General features: G+C 41.6%; 1 protein-coding gene across 2 annotated transcripts in view; it reads left to right on the top strand.

The window, feature by feature from the left end:
• Positions 1-435: 435 nt before the first annotated feature.
• The window catches only part of nocta (nocturnin a), a 47,918-nt gene continuing 27,047 nt past the window's right edge, over positions 436-21,306 (top strand). Inside the window, exon 1 of one of the 2 annotated variants that reach the window (XM_034181022.1) lies at positions 436-458. Coding sequence is in view for 1 of the 2 variants with exons in the window: in XM_034181020.1 (XP_034036911.1) it covers positions 15,183-15,309 (127 nt within the window). In the remaining variant the exon portion in view is untranslated. Of the gene's footprint in view, positions 459-15,010; positions 15,310-21,306 lie in introns of those variants that run through there. The other variant, XM_034181020.1, reaches the window with a different exon arrangement.

Genomic DNA, 21,306 nt, shown 5'->3' with positions numbered 1-21,306 from the left:
CTGCTCAAAAGGTAAACGATGCCAATGAAAGTCCAGATTTCTTGTTTCATTTGGGCTTCGTTGCCCTTCATTAAGTGCCATGTGACTGGGCCATGACACAACATTCCAACTAGTGATGTCAGTCTGACACCAAAGCTCCGATCCTTGCTTCAAACTCGAAGTTGTGTTCTCTTTGAACCACTGCTTTAAAGCTTGTTTTGCGGTTGAGCAAATGACGTAGCAGTGACTGCTTCAGTCCCGAATGAACTGCTTCATATCACGAGATGAGTCGTTGACGTGAAACTTGCTTCAGGAAGCTTCTGCGTGCCAAAACACACCTTAAAGTTACCTGTCACAACAAACAACATGTGGGTTTGTTGTCGGAGTTGTTCATCAAGACAAGGATCAACATGGAGCCAACCAGGAAGAGAAGCTGTTCTCAAAAGTGGGAACACTTCGAGCTGATCAGTCCTAATAAGGTGAGTACTTTATTACTAATCAAGCAACTTAAAAGGTAGTAATGTAGCAGTTTGTAAGTTAGGTACAGTTGCATGTGCAGTTGTAATGGCCGCATAAATATTGTTTAGCCAACAAGAATAAATGTGGGTAAACAGTTCTGTGGTCATTACACCAGAGGATCCTCTGATCTTTGCAAGGGAGGATCAGTCATGTATCTCTGAACTTCAATCGTGGCATCCGATGTAATTCCTGTGAGCTCTTCTGTTTTTTCAAAAGCTGGAGAAGTTGTCAGCAAAAAAGAAATCGCCTGAATCCACAAACTGTGGAAAAACTCTTATTCCTCAATAAAAACCTCTGAATTCCCATCGTCAGATTTCATGACAGTCTGTTACACAGACACAACCCACACCTTCTCTCACTCCCAGATACTACTGAATCAGCGGATGCTATAATTATAAACATGAAGGGCCATTCAAATATGATGTAACTCCAGCAACATGCTCCTAAACTTTCACAATGCCCAGTGCAAGAAAATTGGTTATGTATCATTGCAGTAGCACATGTATAACACATATGATTGGTGAAATCATTAGGATTTTCCTGGTGAAAATTAAATCAAAGCAAATGCCTCCCTGTGGGCAGCAGAATGTGTCTCTTCCCAGGCTTCAGTAAAGGTAGATATCCACAGATTCGAAGTTCACGGCTCAATAGATCTTAAGAGAAACGTAGAAAAACAAACAACACTAGTTTCTAACCTCAGGAAGGTAGACAACCAGCTCCAACCTTATTTTTATCCATATGAGCCATCCTCTGAGCTGAAAAATAACACTGATCTGAACGCGCAGGTGGCAGAGAAACGGAAGTTTAGGGACCGTCTACAAAGTACATGAAAAAGTACATGGAAAAAAAAAAGACATCAGAAAATGATTGAATAAATCATTGTAATAAGGAGTGATATCACCAAATTCATTGCACACATCATTCTGCTCATTACGTATACTACAGGGCTCAGTTTGGGAAAATGTCACTGTGAAAAACTTAGGAGAATTTTTTTATTTTTTAAATTTTCAATAGAATCAATGTTATAAGGTAAGATGGAATCAAAGTCAGTGCACACAACAGTGGGGTCCTGCTGGTTATAATACAGCACTCAGTTTGGAAAAAAGGTAATTAATTTTTTTATGTACTTTTACAGAAACAGAACACAACACACACATATCCTTCTGCCCCCCCCCCCCCCCCCCCCCCAAAGCCCTCCCACCCCAAAACAAGATAAATAATGTGAAGAGAGGGCGGTGGGGGGAATGGAAATTTTTTTTATTGTTTAATTTTTCAATAGCATCAATGTCATAAGGTGTGGTGTCACCAAATTTACTGCACACAACCGCAGTGTCCTGCTGATTACACTACAGCACTCACTTTGAAAAAAGTAATTTTAAAAAACTTTGGAGAATTTTTCATTGTTTAAATTTTCAATAGCATCAATGTTATAAGGTGTGGTGACACCAAATTCACTGCACACATCAGTGGTCCCCTGCTGGTCATACTCTATATAGTACTAAGTTTGGGAAAAAAGCAATTAAAAAAAATGGAGAATTTTTTTTAATTTAATTTTCAATAGCATCAATGTCATAAGGTGTAGCGACACAAAATTGGCTGCACTCATCAGTGATGTCCTGCTGATTATACAACAGAAATCAGTTTGGAAAAAAGTAAGTTTAAACGTCATACCTGTCCAGTCGTTCTTACTGTGTGTTGTGCAATGGCACTTCCTCTGATCTTAGGGACATGAAGTTTGGAGTTCTGCAGGGATCCGTTTTAGGCCCTCTGCTTTTTCCCCTTTATGTAGCACCCCTTGGGAATATACTGCGGCGTTTTGGGATTGCCTTTCATTGCTATGCTGATGACACCCAATTGTACATGCCAATAATTGCTGGTAATCTTATTCACATAAAATCTTTGGAAGATTGCCTTGCATCAGTGAGAAGTTGGATGTCTAGTAGCTTCCTACTTTTAAATTCTGATAAGACCGAAATTATGGTTCTTGGTCAAGCGAGGAATCGGCATCAATTTGATCAGCTAGTGCTTAGCTTAGGTTCATGTGTCCTCACTTTATCATACGGATAAAGTGAGTAATCTTGGGGTAATTTTCGATCCTACTTTGTCTCTTGACCTCCACATTAGAGACATTACGAGGACTGCTTTCTTCCATTTGCGAAATATAGTGAAGATTTGTCCCATCCTGTGCGGTTGGGACAAAGGGCGGCTGATGCTGAGAGTTTGATTCATGCAATTGTCTCTTCTAGACTGGACTACTGTAATGCTCTATTTTCTGGTTTACCACAGTCCAGTATTAGGGGTCTTCAACTGGTTCAAAATGCTGCTGCCAGACTTTTGACCACATTACGCCCATCTCCCTCAGCCCCAACCAGTCCCAGCAGAAGACTGCCCCTCCCTGAGCCTGGTTCTGCTGGAGGTTTCTTCCTGTTAAAAGGGAGTTTTTCCTTCCCACTGTAGCCAAGTGCTTGCTCACAGGGGGTCGTTTTGACCGTTGGGGTTTTACATAATTATTGTATGGCCTTGCCTTACAATATTAAGTGCGTTGTGGCAACTGTTTGTTGTGATTTGGCGCTATATAAAAAAAAAATTGATTGATTGATTGATTTTGGCATCTCTTCACTGGCTTCCAGTCCCCGCAAGTTCGGATTTTAAAGGTACTGTTATTAGTTTATAAAATTGTTTATGAACTTGCACCTCCCTATGTGGCTGACCTGGTAAGGCCCTCTGTACCAGCTCGGGCCCTGTGTTCGCAGGGTGCAGGTCTTTTTTGTGTTACCAGGGTGACTAAAAAGTCTGCCGGTCACAGAGCTTTTTACTAACGTGCACCAGCTCTGTGGAACAATCTACCGGCACACATACAACACTCAGTTTGGAAAAATGTCATTATTTAAAATTTGAGGAATTTTTTTTTTGTTGTTGTTTAAATTTACGATAGAGTCAGTGTTATAAAGTGTAATGACACCAAATTTACTGCACACAACAGGACACCACTGTTGTGTGCAGTAAATTTGGTGTCACTACACCATACTGATGCTATTGAAAATTAAACAATAAAAAATTCTGCAAAATTTTTTAAATTACTTTTTTCCAAAATGAGTGCTGTAGTATAACTAGCACGACCCCACTGTTGTGTGCAGTAAAATTGGTGACACCACACTTTATGACTTTGATGCTATTGAAAATTTAATCAATAAAAAAGTCTCCAGTAATAAGTGGAACATCACTGATGTGTGCAATGAATTTGGTGATATCACTCCTTATTACAATGATTTATTCAATAATTTTCTGATGTCTTTTTTTTTTCATGTTTGCACTTTGTAGACGGTCCCTAAACTTCAGTTTCTCTGCCGCCTGTCCATTCAGATCAGTGTTATTTTTCAGCTCAGAGGATGGCTCATATGGATAAAAATAAGGTTGGAGCTCGTTGTCTACCTTTCTGAGGTTAGAAACTAGTGTTGTTTGTTTTTCTACAACGTTTCTCTTAAGATCTATTGAGCCGTGAACTTCGAATCTGTGAATATCTTTCTAACTTTACCAGATTTCTTTCCAGAAAATTCAATGTTTGTTCTTGAATTTTATAATCATTTAAAAAGTATTATTAAAATAAAAAATAAGTGTAAGATATATATTTTCAGTTTAAATATATTTTTGATTCAGCTCTGTAATTATTTTGATCAAATAATTTATTTTCATTCATATTTCTTTTTTCACCTTCAGATCTTTTTTTCACTTTCAAATCTTATTTTTTCAGTTTCAAACTTTTGGCCCCATTCTGGCGTGGGAGGGCGTGGCTTCGATTGAGAGGGGCGTGGAATTGTGAGTGACAGCACAGCAATCAGTCCTCACATGATGTTGCTTTCAGGAAACGTGGGTACTTTGATAGATAATGACTCTGCTCCCGTCTCCGTCGTTTATGTTGTGTGTTGGGGGGTTTGGCTGGATGTTTTTGTGTTATTTTCTTTTCTTTGCTCTCCAGGTGGTATGCAAACTGGTTTTTGTCTGTGGAGAAGGTGCTGGCAGAAGAGTCCTTCACCCTCATCAGCATTATTAGCTGCACCTGTGGAGGATGTTCACGTGCAGGCCTACTGACTCGCAGCACCTGTGGATGATGCTCACGTGTAAACTTAAAGACTTTCAGCTGAAGCAGATAATGAGATGGCGTTCTGCATTTAAGCCATGAGTGGTTCAAGCAGAATTGCCGGGAACTCGACCTTGTGACGTTCGTTTGTGAGACGCTGAGGACCGCGCCTGGGTTTGACACATCGTGCCTGTGAAGGAGGACGGGTGAGGGACACATGCTGTCAGCACACATCAGAGGTGATGATTGTCTGAATAAGTGTTAACAGTAATTTGGTATTTTGTTACGCAGTATATTTGAACATTGATGAGAATTGTGCAGCTCGCTTCTCACTGCCATGGCGTACGGAATGATGATCCTCCACCTGTTGTGAGAACCTGCTCATTTACATAAAGCTTAAATTCAGACCTGAATGTGTTGCTGATAGTGTGTGCCTTTGAAGGATATTTGTTGTAGCTGTTGACTTACCTCACCTTTTCCATCCTTCACAGAGTCAGTTTGTCGTGTCCACCTGGGGGGTGTTCGGCGGTGAGTCTGGGTCCAGAAGCGTCGGGCTTCGATCCATTTGGGCGCTGGACAGCGCGCCGTCCTTCACCTCACCAGATAACCGCACATTTATGTTGTACACAGTTATTGCACAGAAGGAAAATAAATTTGTTTTGTTTTTGGAACCGCTTTCTGGTTATTTTAGCGCTGGGTTCAGTCAGACGTTGGTCGCGCTCCTCAACTCGCGTCTGCACATAACAGTTTATTTACTACGCGGCTGGCACGTGAAAGAAAATAGAGAGAATGAAAGTTTATTATGGGGCTTTAAACCCTCAAGATAAAGCTGTTTATTGTGATCGATGTGTAACAGTTGGTTCAGTGGATCCGTATGTTGTACCGGATAGTGAATTTAATGACGATGTAACAACGTGGCCGGCAGTTTCACAGCGTAAACTTAATATGACCAGAACCAAGCAGACCACCTGTAAAGCCAAAGCCGCAAGAGTGCTCCAGCTACCGGCGGTGTGAGGAAGGCTCACGTTACAGGCCCGGCACTGAGGCGCTGAGAGAAATCCACCGAGTTGCTGATTCACAAGCTGGCAACCAGGTCAGCCTCGCTCGCCTCCTGCAGAGCATCACAGCGGAGCTCTGAAAGCAGAGTTCGGTCTTGAAGTCCTGAGCGATTTCTCTCACCAGGTGCTGGAAGGGCAGCTTGTGGATCAGCAGCTCGGTGGATTTCTGGTCACAGCGGAGCGCAACAGTGCCGGGCCTGTAACGGTGAGGCTTCTTCACACCGCCGGTAGCCGGAGCGCTCTTCCGGGCGGCTTTGGATTTACAGGCGGTCTGCTTGGTTATGGCCATATTAAAGCTTCCTTCAGGTCTGCTGAGCCAGGTCTCTGTGTGTGTAACTTAGAAAACTCGTAACACTCCACTGCTTGATGCACAATAACTGCTGGCAGCCTGTAAAATGAGCGACCTGATTCATTTTCATGCGGCGATGCTGCGCTGTGTTCACGGTCTTGTGTGGATTTGGGACACATCGGTTTTTTAGGTATAGGTGTTAAACTTTACAATCTTGCATATTTTCCAGTTTTTAAACATCAAAAATGACCAAGAGTGGTCTAGAATTACTTGCAATAGACATCTTTAGCATCACTTTATTTACAGGTATCAAGACAATACAGTGGAGAGAAAGTGTAGAGTCATTATCTATCAAAGTACCCACGTTTCCTGAAAGCAACATCATGTGAGGACTGATTGCTCTGCTGTCACTCACAATTCCACGCCCCTCTCAATCGAAGCCACGCCCTCCCACGCCAGAACGGGGCCAAAAGTTTGAAACTGAAAAAATAAGATCTGAAAGTGAACAAAAGATCTGAAGGTGAAAAAAAGAAATATGAATGAAAATCAATTATTTGATCAAAAAAAATTACAGAGCTGATTCAAACATTTATTTAAACTGAAAATATATATCTTACACTTATTTTTATTTTGATAATACTTTTTAAATGATTATAAAATTCAAGAACAAACATTGAATTTTCAGTTTCAAAATTTAATTTTCAATCTTTTTTATTTTCAGATTACAAAACTTTTGGCCTGGATTTAGCTCCATATCAGTGCAGCTTCTTCTTCTGACTTTAACACAAAAGTGTTAAATGTGCAAAACATGTGAAACCCAAGTCTTTCATCACCAACTGTAAATGGTAATTAAAACATTCCAGTCGTATCTTTCTGAACTCTTCTGCATCAAACTCCATCATGACAATGTTTATAACATGCTTGAGTGATAACAGGTGAAGTTGCTCATAAACTTTAAGTTTCTTAAATATTTATTACGGCAACTCTTAAAACTTCAGTTCTCTTTATAATTTTATTACTGGTAAATGTTAGAATTAATTTAGATGAGATATACTCATTATCTCACAGGAATATAATTATCTGGGAACTACCTTTTGCGCAGGAATTCATCAAACACATCGGCTGCGGGCGCGCACTAACACAGAATATACAGAAACTGTATAGTTGTTTGGCCAAAACGAGAGCGTCCAGCGGTGGCTTCCCATAAGATAGTGGCGGCGTGTGAGAGTCTGTCAAAAATACCTGCCAATGAGCGATCCAGTCTATGTGCAGATTAGTGGGGAGATGCCGGAAGAGGACGTCAGAGCTTCGCCCCAAACGCTCCTTGGCTGACTTATAAAACGTCCCACCCACTCAGTCCTGGAAGCTGCAGGTGACACTGGGCTGAACCACTCATGGAACTATCCGGTTGTTAAGTGTGATGTAACGCATCATGTGATTTTCAACTTCTGGCTCCAAACAAAAAAGGCGCACTGTCATTAACATTGAGAACTGCACTGAGACGCTCTGATCAGGCTGCACTTACACTTACTGAGTGTTAGGTTTGTCAGTCACTGACTGGTTATCCTCTATTTCGTTAAACCCAGTACCTGTCTTAGTGTATATAATTATATATTGTTACTAAACTGTCCATTTGTCTGAGTCACGTTTCCAGTGCCGTTTCAGAGACGATTTAAGATGGTTCAAAGATGGACTGTCACAATTTCAGTGGGCAGGGCATTCCATGGATCCACTACTCTCTGGCTAAAACTGTTGCCTCTAAGTTTAGTCTGGCAATGTTGCTTGAAAATCTTGAACCCATTAGAGCATGTTCTGCCTGATGTCTGTAGTGAGAAGAACTGGGACACTTCAAGGTCATCAATCCCATTAAGAATCCTATACACTTGTAGAATGTCAGCTCTTCTCTGCCTGTACTTTAGCGTGGGTAAGTGCAGACATTCAGTGTAAGGCAGAGTTTTCAGGTCCTTAACTAGCTTTGTTGCACGTCTCTACTTTTTCAATCCTGTCCTCATCTCGCCTGTACACAGGGTGGGTAACAACTGTGCAGTACTCAACTATAGGCTTCACTAGAGATTTGTATAGTTGCTTAAAGGTCGTAGATTGCATGTCGTGGAATGAACGCTTGATTAGTCCCAGCCTTGCATTAGATTTAGCCACTGCAGCATCGTGGTGGGCACTGAAAGTCAATGTGTCATCAAACAAGATACCGAGGTCCTTTTCTTCACTAACAGATGATATCTAGGTACCACCAACTGAGTAAGAAGCTTTTGGGTTTGAACGGCCATAATGGATCACTTTGCATTTTGACAAGTTAAATGGCAACTGCCATTTGCACGACCATGAGTACAGGCTGTTCAAGTCTTCTTGTAGGGAGTCAATGTCGGCTTATTCTTTAACTGTCGCGAAGATCTTGCTGTCATCGGCAAATAGAGCTGTTGCAGACTTAACTGTGTCTGGTAAATCATTTATGAAGATCAGAAATAGCGTTGGGCCTAGTACCGACCCTTGTGGTATACCACTGGTGACGTTGGCCCAGTCCGATAATGTGTCATCCACTCTGACCCTTTGTTTTCTTCCTAGCAGAAACGATTTCATCCAGTCATGAAGTTTTTTTCTGATGCCAAATGCTTGTAACTTTTCTAATAAATGTTGGTGAGGTACTGCGTCAAATGCCTTTTGAAAGTCAAGATATACACAATCAAAAGGCGTGCGCTTGTCTAAGAGGTCTGTCCATTGCTCAGTTACAGTAAGAAGTTGGGTGCAGCACGACCTTCCACTCCGGAATCCATGTTGACCTGGGGTAAACAGTTTGTTACTGTCGATGTGGCACAGGACGTGTTTTCTCACAATTCTTTCCATCAGCTTACCGCATACACTCGTCAGGCTCACAGGTCTATAGTTGCTAGGGTCTGAACGCTTTCCTTTCTTGAAAATCGGGACTACCGTGGCCTCTTTCCACCGGGAAGGGACTAGACCTGCATCCATGGACTTGGTGAAGATTTTGGCTAGTGGCTTGGCGATCTGTCTACTGGTTTCTTTTAGGATTCGTGGATGGATGCCGTCAGGCCCTGCAGAACTCCCACTTTTTATAGCTTTGATTTCATCACAGATGGCCTGCTCAGTAAAGTTGACTGTGGTGAGGAAAGATTCAAGCTCTGGTGTTCTTGCCTTTGGGATATCTTCTAAACTTTCTTGTGTGAACACGCTTGAGAAGAAAGAGATGAGAAATTTGGCCTTTTCTTCAGGGTTAATGGCAGAAGTTCCATCTTTGCGTGTTAATGTGGGTATGCCACTGTCCTTGCTGAGCTGAGACTTCACATACCCCAAAACTCTTTTGGGTGTCTTTTATATTTGTCAGCTATTCTCCGTTCGTGATTTGATCTGGCCTCCCGTATTATCTTGGTAGCTTTATTTCTGGCCAATCGGTAACTTTCAAGGTTTTCTATAGTCTTGTTCTTTCTATACTTATTATGGGCTCGGTGTTTCTCTTTGATAGCATTTTATTGCCTCTGTGGTCATCCACTTCTTTCTTGACGTTCCAAACTTAGCCAAAGGTACATACTTTTGGGTGACTACTTGCAAAATGCTCTTGAACTTATTCCAAGAATCCTCGACATTTAGACCATTTAGAAATGAGTCCCAGTCGCAGGTTTCCAGGTCACTTCGCATGTCATCATAGTTGGCTCTATAAAAGTTTAGTTTTTTTCTGTCCGACCTTTGACTGTTACTTGCGTACTTGAGGTGATACAAAAAGGTAACGTGATCACTTTTCCCGAGCGGTGGCTGGTACTGTACTTCACTTATGAGGCTGGGGTTGTCAGTCAGTATAAGGCCGAGTAGGGATTCTCTCTGACCTTCTCTTGAACGGGTACATTCTGTCACTAACTGAGTTAGGTAGTTGTCTTGGAAACAATCGATGAACCCGCTTGAAGAGGTACTTGAACTGGATTGGCTTATCCAATCGATGTCAGGCAGGTTAAAGTCTCCACAAAGCACCAGTTCATCATGGTCCATTGCACAGATAACATTGATTTGTTCCATAAGAATGTTGTCATATTTAACATCTGAGGATGGGCTACGATATGTATTGCATAATACGACTGTTTTGTTGTCAAGGACTGTACTGGTTATGGAACAGTAAATTTGCTTAGTAAGGATATGATTTCTTGTGTAAGTTATGGTGCCACGTCTCATGACTTCAGCGCAGTACATAGTATAGCCTTGGATTTTGAAGTCAATCTCACAGATCAGAGCATCCGATGAATATTTAGGAAGGACCTCATTTAGGCATATAAAATCTGGCTTGTCCATCTCCACACGCAAGAAGAATTCATCTTTTTTATTACTGAGACTGTCAACATTGGCTTGCATGATGGAGATTGATGTGATGTTTCCCAGGTTAGCTTGAGACGTGACTGAAACAGGGTCAGTACACTCCTTAAAAACATTGGCATGGTTAAAAACACTAGTGGCAGAGACACTATCAATAAAAATACCTGCCTATGCGAAATACTTTGACTATTGCTGGGGCTCAATCACAAGCTTGTCCCTTATGATTGATTGAATAACTTGTATATCAGCTTTCTGCCTATCAACTCCATTCCCACCTTCTTGTTCTTGAACCTTAAAGCAGACTAAGTTGCACTTACGCTGGATACGGTCTGCCTCCGCTTTGGATTCCTGCAATTCCTTTGTGATGTCTTTGGTTGAGTTTTGAATCTCTTTAGAGATTTCCTCGTGCATAATCTGAGTGAGTGGGGTCAGTGTTAAGCTCTTGCTTTCTTCTAGCTTGAGAAGCCTTGACTCCACTTGACTCAGTCTATCTTCAAACTTCTGATTGCTAACGGTCATCTCACATTCCACATGTTCCAGTTTGGTCTCCAGCTGTTGGTGTTTACAATAAAGGGACGATAAACTGCTGACAAAACTGGAAGCAACCAAAGAACAGGTTCTACAATACCAGTGGAGGTTGTTACCGCCTTCTTTTATGGCGTTGAAGAGACCCTTCTTGAGGTGTTGGCACTTTAGGGCATGAAACCATTGTTCACACACATCACAGCATATTTGTTCTTCATCTAAGTCACCATTACAATCAGGGCATTTTGTTGCATCCTCACCTAGGCTAAGTACATTGTCAGGTGCAGGGATCCTGCCCTTGAAATCTTTCCTGGAGGCCTTTTTAGCCTTGGTCATGTTGGGATCACTCTGGCTGTTGTCAAGATCGGCCATCTTGGCTTGGCACAATACACAATCCCAATGTGAAAAATTACACAGGACAGGATTTACCTGGGACAGAACTACTTAAGAGGGCCAGTTTTACCTGACAAAACACCTTAACACTCTTTTTGTTCAGCCGGGATGCAGCCTCCTACACCGCGCCGTTTCCTTCAGCTCTCCAGCTCTATGTGTATTTACACTCGGAGCTGAATGCTAAACCAGTCCGGCAGCTAACAGGCTAGTTGGCCTGTGAGCTTACGAGAAGCTCGTTTTTGCTTTCGAGCCAGAAGGTCTGTTGTCGCGCAGTTTTTTTTTTTTTTTCCTGTCACCACACTCGACGATAAAGTAACAGTTTGGTAGAAAACGACAAGTAAAGTAAAGTAAATAAAGTGCGCCATCACTCGCAAACCCAGCGTGCCTGCCGGGTGAAGAGGAGTCTGTGCAGTCATCAAGAGGCGTCTGTGTTGCACATGGACAACAGCATTAACATCACAACATAAAACTCTTTGTATATTGTGCCTAAACCTCTCCTGGATATATTAACTGGGTTTTTAAACATTGTTACTGCGTTTGTTTTATGTAAAAATGTCAGATGCTCAGGTTGTTTCTCCATTATTTTCAGTAGTAGTTGCTGTGAGCTGCGATCGCTTCCTGTTCATGTCGTTCATAGAGAAAGTGAAGTTTGCACTTTAACGTCCTGTTTATTGTAATAAGTAATTTTTTATTAACAAACAGACAAGTATGTTTTACCTGTGCATAATAAAATATGTAAAGTAAAAGAAAACAAAAGTTTTATTCAGTGTTCTGACCATAGAACCAGACGAATGCGGTTAACGGAGGTGGAGGCGGAGAACGGAGGGACGGAGGTTTGCGCACAATGTAAACACAAACTAAACTTCAACTATAAATCCTTAAAAGTATCAAACAGACGTAACTTTAATTGTAAACTTGGAGGTCTTTGGACCCGGAAACAGATTTATCACGTGATGTGTTACGTCAGCGCTTAACAACCGGATAGACCTGGAATGGACGTGCGCGCCTCAATCTATTAGCGTTGCTCAGGACAGGAAGGCGCCATTACTAAGGGTGGAGATGTGCAGATCATCAATAATAAACTGACCGCTTTTTTTGCACTAGCGTCGCTATTTCTTAATGGATTTTAATACATGTAGGCTTGTTTTAAAGCCCTTTGAAAGCTCTTTCCAATGAACCTATGCATGTGTGGGTGAAAAAAATAACTTTTATGTAAAATGCAGAAATTTGGGGAAATTATGACAAGCTGTGCTGCTTTTCTTGCTCTATTGTTGCTATTTGTTAACAGATTTTAATAAAAGTAGGCTTGTTTTAAAGCCCTTTAATTGCTCTTTCTAATGAACCCATAAATGACTGGGTAGAAAAAAAATGTTTTATGTAAAGTGTGGAAATTTTGGGAAAACTATGCCATTCTGTTCATTACTGTGATTTTTTTTTTCCTGTCATCATAATTCTTGATGGATTTTTATAAATGAGGCCTTGTAAGTTGTATTCAAGCTGATTAAAAGTTCTAATGAACCCATGCATGCCTGGATAAACAATCCTTATGTATTAAAATATAAATCTGAAGTATGCTTTGCCATTGTGCTCATTTACTTTGCTGCTTTTTCCACTGTAATATTATTGCCAGTCTTTTAATGACAACAACATATATATGATTTTTACTAACATTTTATTACAAGTAGATATAAAGCCATTCAGAATTTATGACTTTTGACCCTCAGTCAGGGTAAAAAGTTCCTCCTCCATCCCCTCCAACCACACTGTTAAAATTTAAATGCCACCTGTGACCACATGTACAAATCACATTAAACAACTGCATGTGTGTATATATATATATATATATATATATATATATATATATATATATACATATATATATAAAGATTTTTGTTTCCATATCTGTATGCATGTGAACGCAGCTTAATGAAAAGAACTTATGGCGTTGAGTTATTGTCTCAGTATATCAATATTAAATTGCGACATAACTACTTTAAAATAGACATTTGTTTTACATAATTACATTAAGGCTCTTGTACAGTTCATTTTAGTATTGAAGAATTTGTTTTTGTAGTTGGTGCAGTTGATGGTGAAGCACTGGCTGCCTTTTTCCCTCATTTCACTTCTGTTTAACAGGTGATTTAACTGGCTCAAGGTCTCTCTCCACCCTTAGTAATGGCCGCCGTGCGGCACGGCGCTAGTCACGTGACGTCCATTACAGGTCTCTATTTCCATGGAACCACTGATCTCTATATATTACTGGTTCGCTCATTGGCCGATATTTTTGAAGCACCCGGCCGCCATATTACCACTCCCACGTCCCGCTCCTGAACGCTCTTTTCTGTTGATCTTTAATGAGGGACACGCAACTTTATTCTTTGTGATTTTATAAAAAAAAATACCTTCATGTGCAACTATAAACTGCTCAGATCGCCAGTTCAAAGGCTGTGGACGAACATTTCACCTGTGAGTATGACTGAAATGGGAAGTAATGAAAATAATTTGAAGAGTTCTCTTCCTTATTCCAACATATAGGCAAAGATAATAATGATAATAATAATAATAAGTGGCTTATTAACACAACATGTTAATGAGCCATGTTGTATTTTGTGTTGAATAAACTATTTAAGACATTTATTAGGTCTACTTGTGCATAATTTTGGAGCTTTAGGTGTTGTTGCTACGAGCTTTATTACTTATATTATTATAGGCTGAAGCTCATCGAGCTGTGTAATAAATGTTGTCTTTGCTGGGAAAACTAACTCTCCTGTAGCTAGTTAAGTGGTGTTTTATTCTTTTAAAGATAAAGATAAACTTTATTGATCTCAACGAGGACAAATTCACGTTACGCCAGCTTTTAAAAAACACACAAGATGGGTGCAAGTCGAGGAAAATGTTCATCAGACAGCGTGTGCAAGGATAAGCAATAATAATAATACTTGTAACAGTGCAAGACATAAGAAATGAGGTAGAAATAGAATATGTATGTATATACACACACACACACATATACGAGGTGTATTAGATAAGAAACCGACACTTTTATTTTTTTTTAACTATATGGATTTGAATGACGTGCGATTACACCAATCACGCTTCAACCCTCGTGCGCATGCCTGAGTTTTTTCACGCGTGTCAGTGACGTCATTTCCCTGTGGGCAGGCCTTGAGTGAGATGTGGTTCAGCCCTCTCGGCTGAATTCCTTTGTTTCACACGCTGCTCGAGACGGATATATATATATATATATATATACACACATACACATGTTTTAGTGCAACAAAATTGTATAAACTTTGATTAAAGAATGATAATTTTTAGTATTGAGTATTTGTCCCAGTGAGATATGAGTAAGTGAGAATAGAAGGGAAGAAAGTGTCAAAGTAATAAAGAACGAAAATAAATCACATAGCTAATCATGGCATGCATGGATTAGGAGGGATCAATCTTACATTAAAGAAAGAACAAAAATAAGTAAATGAGAGAATCAGCTTAGTTATTACTTGAAATTGTAGCTATGTGCTGTTTGTGTAAGTTGGGAGTGGCAAGATGGCTGCCAGGTTACCTCAGCGGATTGTACAGTGTGTGTGTGTGTGTGTGTGTGTGTGTGCGCGCGCGCGCGCGGGGGGGGGGGGGGGGGGGGGGGGGAATGAGCGATCCAGTTACAGATACAGATCAGTGGGCTGAACCACAGCGGTGCTGATGGATGGCAGGGTTCCATGGACCTGGACCGTGGATCCGGACCTGTTCTCTGGTTTGGAAACTAAAGTTAACCTGCCCTGCGTGGACTGAGGGCCGGACGTCGATCAGCGAGCAGCCGTGTTGACCAGACCGTGTCCCGGCTTCAGGGTGGCGGACGGGTCCACTCTCCACGGACCCCTCTGGAGCCGGTGTTCCGTGAGTCACCGGAACACGATGTAACGTTTGCCGGTTTGAGGTTCCGGTAGCGAGACTTGTCGGTTTCAGTCTGTGAAGGTGGGATGAGGGCTGGCTGGACTCTGGACCGTCCGGAATGAATCTTGGCCGGCGCTGCTCAGGTCTGCTGTACCACCTGGGCTGTCTGAGCCGGGCTCCGGTCCGGACCGTACCGAGGCCTCAGGGCGGATCAGGAAGACTCACACGGACCGGGTCCACAGCAGGTACCGTTCTGCTTCGGTTCTCAGAGCACTTTGACCAAACAGGTTAAAAAAAAAAAAAAATCTCTCTGACGGGTTCAAAAGTGACCGACTTCCGTGACGTCACAAAAAACCCTCACAATCGTCAGAAGGGAACTACGAATCGCCGGAACAACTAGTAATTGGCGGATTGGGTCGTTATTTGTTATATTACACCCAAAACAAGTAGGCAAAGGGTACACGCACAACAGATAAATATGTCTTATCTTATTCGCCCAACCGTGACCGTGTATTTGACATGTTTTGTGCATCTAAACGACGTTTTTTACACCGTTTTTTAAGGCTCTGTTGCAGCGTATGTTTGACACATTTAATGGCGTCGTCTTTAATTACTGCGAAAACACCGCAATGGATGAAAACAAACTTCATAAGTATTTTGAACGGAAGCCTGTTAACGACGACTAAACAGTTTTTGAACCAAATGCTGCTTGTTGGCTGTAAGATGGTGTTAGTTTGACACAGTTCCCTGAGTGTGATGAACCAAACAGAACCGCTTTAGATCACAGCTTCACCGCGGGCTTACAAGCGCGCTCATTGGTCGGTTGTGGTTGGGCGTATATGCTCGCGAATTTATAGTCCGGGCTCACCGGGACCCCGTGTGCCCCCCCCCCCCCCCCCCCAGGACTCTATGAGTGGGGTACTAAAATGTTCCTATGAATGTCTTCTTTCAGATAAAGGATGTTCCCAAGAAAAAAATTGGGATGAACTACCTAATATGCATAAAACAAAATGGCCACTAACAACTTACCGAAAAGGGTTAAAATACCTATCTCTGCTCCTAGTAGAGATATCTGAGCACTTTAAAAGGCTAGAATAGGGTTTTCAAGCATGAGAAATTAAAAAAATACACCTAGTCTTAGCAAATAAGAACATTTTATTCAATTAGTAGCAGTAACCTGTCTTAGAATATGATAACGTAATGGCTATAATTACCACACCAATAAGTAATGTTATGTAGTATACGAGCACTAAACAGGTGCCATGAAGTGGCCGTAATTCCAAATACAATTAATCATTCTACATTAATAATAGGAGCAGGAGCATCAATATTCACAGAAAGAGTAACAATAGAACATGTCATTCAAGCAATTCTGGGTATCGAGAAAGCAACAACATTACACACAATATCCAATTAAATTACAAAACACACACTGAAAACTTGTGTATCAAGATATGAAATGAATGTCATCCATGAGTATAGAAACAAAGTCATTGTCTATCGTAACATCAAAACCAGAGTCTGCAGCTACATGTAAGAACTATACGAGGTCTGTTAGAAAAGTATCCGACCTTTTTATTTTTTGCAAAAACCATATGGATTTAAATTACGTGTGATTGCAAATAAAATGTCTGAAGGATTTGGAGCTTTGCTGCATCAAATGTTTCCAGAAACTGTGAGAGACCTCCAGGTGGACACCATTCGGAAAATTTAGATGGCTTTCAGGGACGATTTTATGGGGATTACACAGATTAAGGACCGCCCACAGCGTCTGACAGCGCAGAGCGCTCCGAGCGCTGATTGACAGGCTGACACCCCGCTGAAACAACCAAATCATTTCCAAAGTGAAGGCTTTGTTGATCCGGGATGTCGTCTGACTTCCACAAAAATGGCAAGGCATGGACATCAGCACTTTTTCGGCACATTCCACTTTTACAGGAGTTTTTGTCATGGAAAGAGGAGCGGAGGAATGCGCCACGGAGCCGCTCATGGCGTGGGACAAAACCACCTCCGTGTTGGTCTCACAGGACGGCTTTCAGATGGCTTTTCAGTCGTGTGACTATCCGAGAAATTGTGGATGAGCCTGGACATGCCCCAACATGTCCTGTTAAGCTTCATCACGGCGTTGCTTTGCGTCATGCGGCTCCGTCCCGACGCACGGAATTCCTCTGCACGTCTGTCTCAATGTGCCGAAAAAGTGCAGATGTCCACGTCTTCCGTAATTCCTGTGGTAGTCAGACAACGTCCCGGATCAACACGGCGTCCACTTTGGAAATGAACGGCACATTCCACTGTTACAGCAGTTTTTGTCATGGAAAGAGGAGCAGAGGAATTCCGCGCGTCGGGACGGAGCCGCATGGCGCAAAGCAAAGCCGTGATGAAGCCTCACAGGACATGTTGGGGCATGTCCAGCTCATGCACAATTTCTCGGCTAGTCACACGACTGAAAAGCCACCGAAAGCCGTCTGAAAGCCGTCCTGTGAGACCAACACGGAGATGGTTTTGTCCCGCGCCATGAGCGGCTCCGTGGCGCAGTCCTCCGCTTCTCTTACCATGACAAAAACTCCTGTAACAGTGAAATGTGCCGAAAAAGTGCTGATGTCCACGTCTTGCCATTTTTGTGGAAGTCAGACGACGTCCCGGATCAACAAAGCCTTCACGTTGGAAATGTTCTGGTTATTTCAGCGGGGTTTGAGCCTGTCAATCGGCGCTCGGAGCGCGCCACGCTCTCAGCAGCTGTGGGCGGTCTTTAAACCGGCTGGACCAATGCTTAATCTGTGTAATCCCCATAAAATCATCCCTGAAAGCCATCTGAATTTTCTGATGGTGTCCACCTGGAGGTCTGGAAAAATTTGATGCAGCAAAGCTCCAAATCGTTCAGACATTTTATTTGCAATAAAAAGCCGATGAGAGCGGTGGACCACTACTCACACAAAGCTTGCTCACAGGCAAATGACGCAACCGACAGGCGTGAAAAAACTCACGCATGCACACGAAGGTTCAAGCTTGGCTGATGCAATCACACGTGATTCAAATCCATATGGTTTTTGCAAAAATAAAAAGGTCGGATACTTTTCTAACAGACCTCGTATACAAACAAGACACACATTTCAGTCTTCATCATCAGAGTCCAAGTCAGAATCATCAATTATTTCAGCATCAACAGATTGAGTGTCATCCTCATTGTCACTTTGCAATTCTACTGATCCAAGAACATCAACAAGTTGCTGTGGGAGCACATTCTCATCACACCAGAGGGGTTCCAAATTCTCGCCAGTCCAGCCATGGTCGCTGGGATCAGGAAGCTCTGGAAAGTTTTCACGGGATCGCTTCCAGATGCCGACTTGCCGACATCATTGCATTCTGGGAAGTGAATGATGCATATCTGCTTTTGGTGCTGTCTGATTCTGATTTGCTGTCCACTTTTTTCCTTTTCTTTGATGCCATCGCTGTTGTCCATTTTCATTCTGATAATTAAAAACAGCCTAGTTAAAATGATAATACAATTAGGAAATAATTCAACATTGAAAATGATGGATTTGAAAGTGTCAGTTAATTGTTACAGGATTGTAAGCTTATTTTGTCGCATACATTTACTGGATGAAGAAAGTTAATTGCTTTAATTTTTATCTCGTATAACTTTAAGGCAATATCATATTCTAAAACTGACAAAAGAGAAGAAACCAATATACCTCTTATTTCACTGAACAGAAGCAAGGAAATTCAATATGGTGAAGCAAAATGTTTGAAATCCAACTGGAAATCTTTCCTCAGGAACATCAAAATGTTAAAACTCAGAAAACAAATCAAAATGTTAGTCTTAATCATAAACAAATTGTCAACATTAACAGTGTTGCATGTAATATTGTGAAGGCCATCTAGTAACATTAATGTGTAGAACCTTGTTACTTACACACCATCTTTAAAGGAGATCTGCATTGAAAAAAATGCAGTCAGATTTTTTGAACAAAAAATGACTTACATTTACACATGAGATCCTTCTGAATGTAGTAAAGTACATCTGCAAGCCCAGATCTGTCATTCAATGGAGAAATCTTCATTTGAAAATGACAAATTTACAGCTAACATTTAGCCCTCCGCAAATTGTCCCTCTCATCATGGATGCTGCCGAGACGTCACAGACAAGACCCTCTCCCAGCATGCATTGCGCCAATTGTAATTTGTGGATTTACATCATTTTGCATCTGCACCTTTTTTTTGTCTTATACGGAAGGATCTACTTTTTTTAAAACTTCATATTGTCTTGCGGCACGTTTGGTGAGTACACATTTCTTTTATTTGTGCTTGAAAATTATTTTGGGGGACTTTTTCATACGCCTGTTTGATTGAGTGGTGTCGCAATGAAAATCTACTGTCTTTCGCCTCCCGTACCATCGCGGGATATGGAGGCGAGACCCGCAAAGAATCCCAGTCATTAAAAATATATAAACCTCTCTCAGCGTCCATGGAGCTCTGGGGCTCCGATTGCCGAGACGTGCGGTGCTGTGGATCTTGCCGCAAGAAGTCTGTCCTTGCAGCAACAGGTGTACCAGCCGCTTCGCATTAAAACAGCGAGCGTAGTGGAGGCAAAGAGCGGGAGAGGAAGAACGGCGCCCGCTGTCAATGTCGTTGCTGATCTGAGCACACAGATCTGTATCTGACATTCATTGCAGCTTACTTTTGGATGTTGAAACCAGGACGTGTATAAGTAACATTACTAACAGATAAAATCAATTTCAATGCGGGATCGGACTGAAGGCGGGAGCGCGTCGTCTTGTCCCTGACGTCATGGAAATGATACGGCTGTACAAACTGTTTTCACAGACGGATAAATTTCAGCTGCAAATTTGTCATTTTTAAACGAAGATTTCTCCGCTGAATTACAAATTTGGGCTTACAGATTTACTTTACTGCATTCACAAGGGTCTTATAAATACATATCAGCTATTTCTTTCTGAAATCTGACCACATTTATTTCAATGCAGGTCTACTTTAAGCCATGCAAAGTCCCTGAAATAAAGTAAAGAAAAGGCATGAATTTTGACCGTGTATGGAGGACATGGTAGACACAATAAAAACAAGTCAGATGCAGAATATTCTTTTGTTTATTGAGTAATAGATATTTCAGATGCAGAAATGTATGATAATACACAGGATATGTCTCATAAAATGTAACAAAAAAAATTAACAATAGTACAAAAGTTTCTGTATGGACGACACGGCTGACAACCCTTCAAAAAAGGAAACTATACACATAATTTCAATGTTAACACATGAAAATCTATAAAATGGTGTGCATTATTGAATTCCTCATGCTTGAAAACCCTAATCTAGCCTTTTAAAGTGCTCAGATATCTCTATTAGAAGCAGAGATAGGCATTTTTTTGCTTTTCGGTAGATTGGTAGTGGCCATTTTGTTTTTATGCAAATTAGGTAGTTCATCCCAATTTTTTTCTTGGGAACATCCTTTATCTGAAAGAGGACATTCATAGGAACATTTTAGTACCCCACTCATAGAGTCCGGGGGGGTGCACGGGGGGTCCCGGTGGCCCCCAGACTATTGACCCAACGGTTGGGCGCATAGCCACTCTCAAACAAGTATTGATGAGATGATCAGGTCTCACCATTAAAATGATCAAGTTATTTAGCGACAATAATATGTTTATGCTGTGGACATGATGAGCGAAGCTCTTCAGCATCTCACCATGTCATTTAAGTCTTTCTTTTTTGAGTAAATGCTTCTGTGGAGCATGAACATGGCTAAAACCTTTCAGTTTCTGGGGGAGCTTTATGTTAGAAAGATTAAAAGATAAAAAAAAATTAATTATAAAATCAAACCTTCAGTGTGCCTTGTGAAGGAATCACAGCGGCGACTGGTTCAAGATGACGGCCGCATTTCTTGCGACTCAGCAACCAATGCCGCCTCTACTCGTCTTTATAATGTCTATGTTCGCCAGCCATCGGTTTGTGGCTTTTTACGGCTTTTTACGACAACGGTTTGTGGCTTTTTCCCGGTGGGGGAGATTTAGGTCGACATTAGAAGACCCGAACTCTTGACAGAACAGCCACGTACCTGGGAAGCTTGTGTGGTGCCATCTAGTGTTAGTGAGGACAAATTTTCCAATATGGTGATCTGCTATTCTGGTGTTCTGTCCCGATAAGCTCCCCGTCATCTAACGACAACAGCATGCAAGTCTTTACGTTTTTCATTGGAAAAACACTTATTATGTAAATTTTCCTCG

This window comes from Thalassophryne amazonica, chromosome 11 (genome assembly GCF_902500255.1).
Source record: "Thalassophryne amazonica chromosome 11, fThaAma1.1, whole genome shotgun sequence".
NCBI lineage: Eukaryota > Metazoa > Chordata > Actinopteri > Batrachoidiformes > Batrachoididae > Thalassophryne > Thalassophryne amazonica.
Note: the sequence above shows the minus strand (reverse complement) of the source record. Positions and strands in the feature narration are given on the sequence as shown.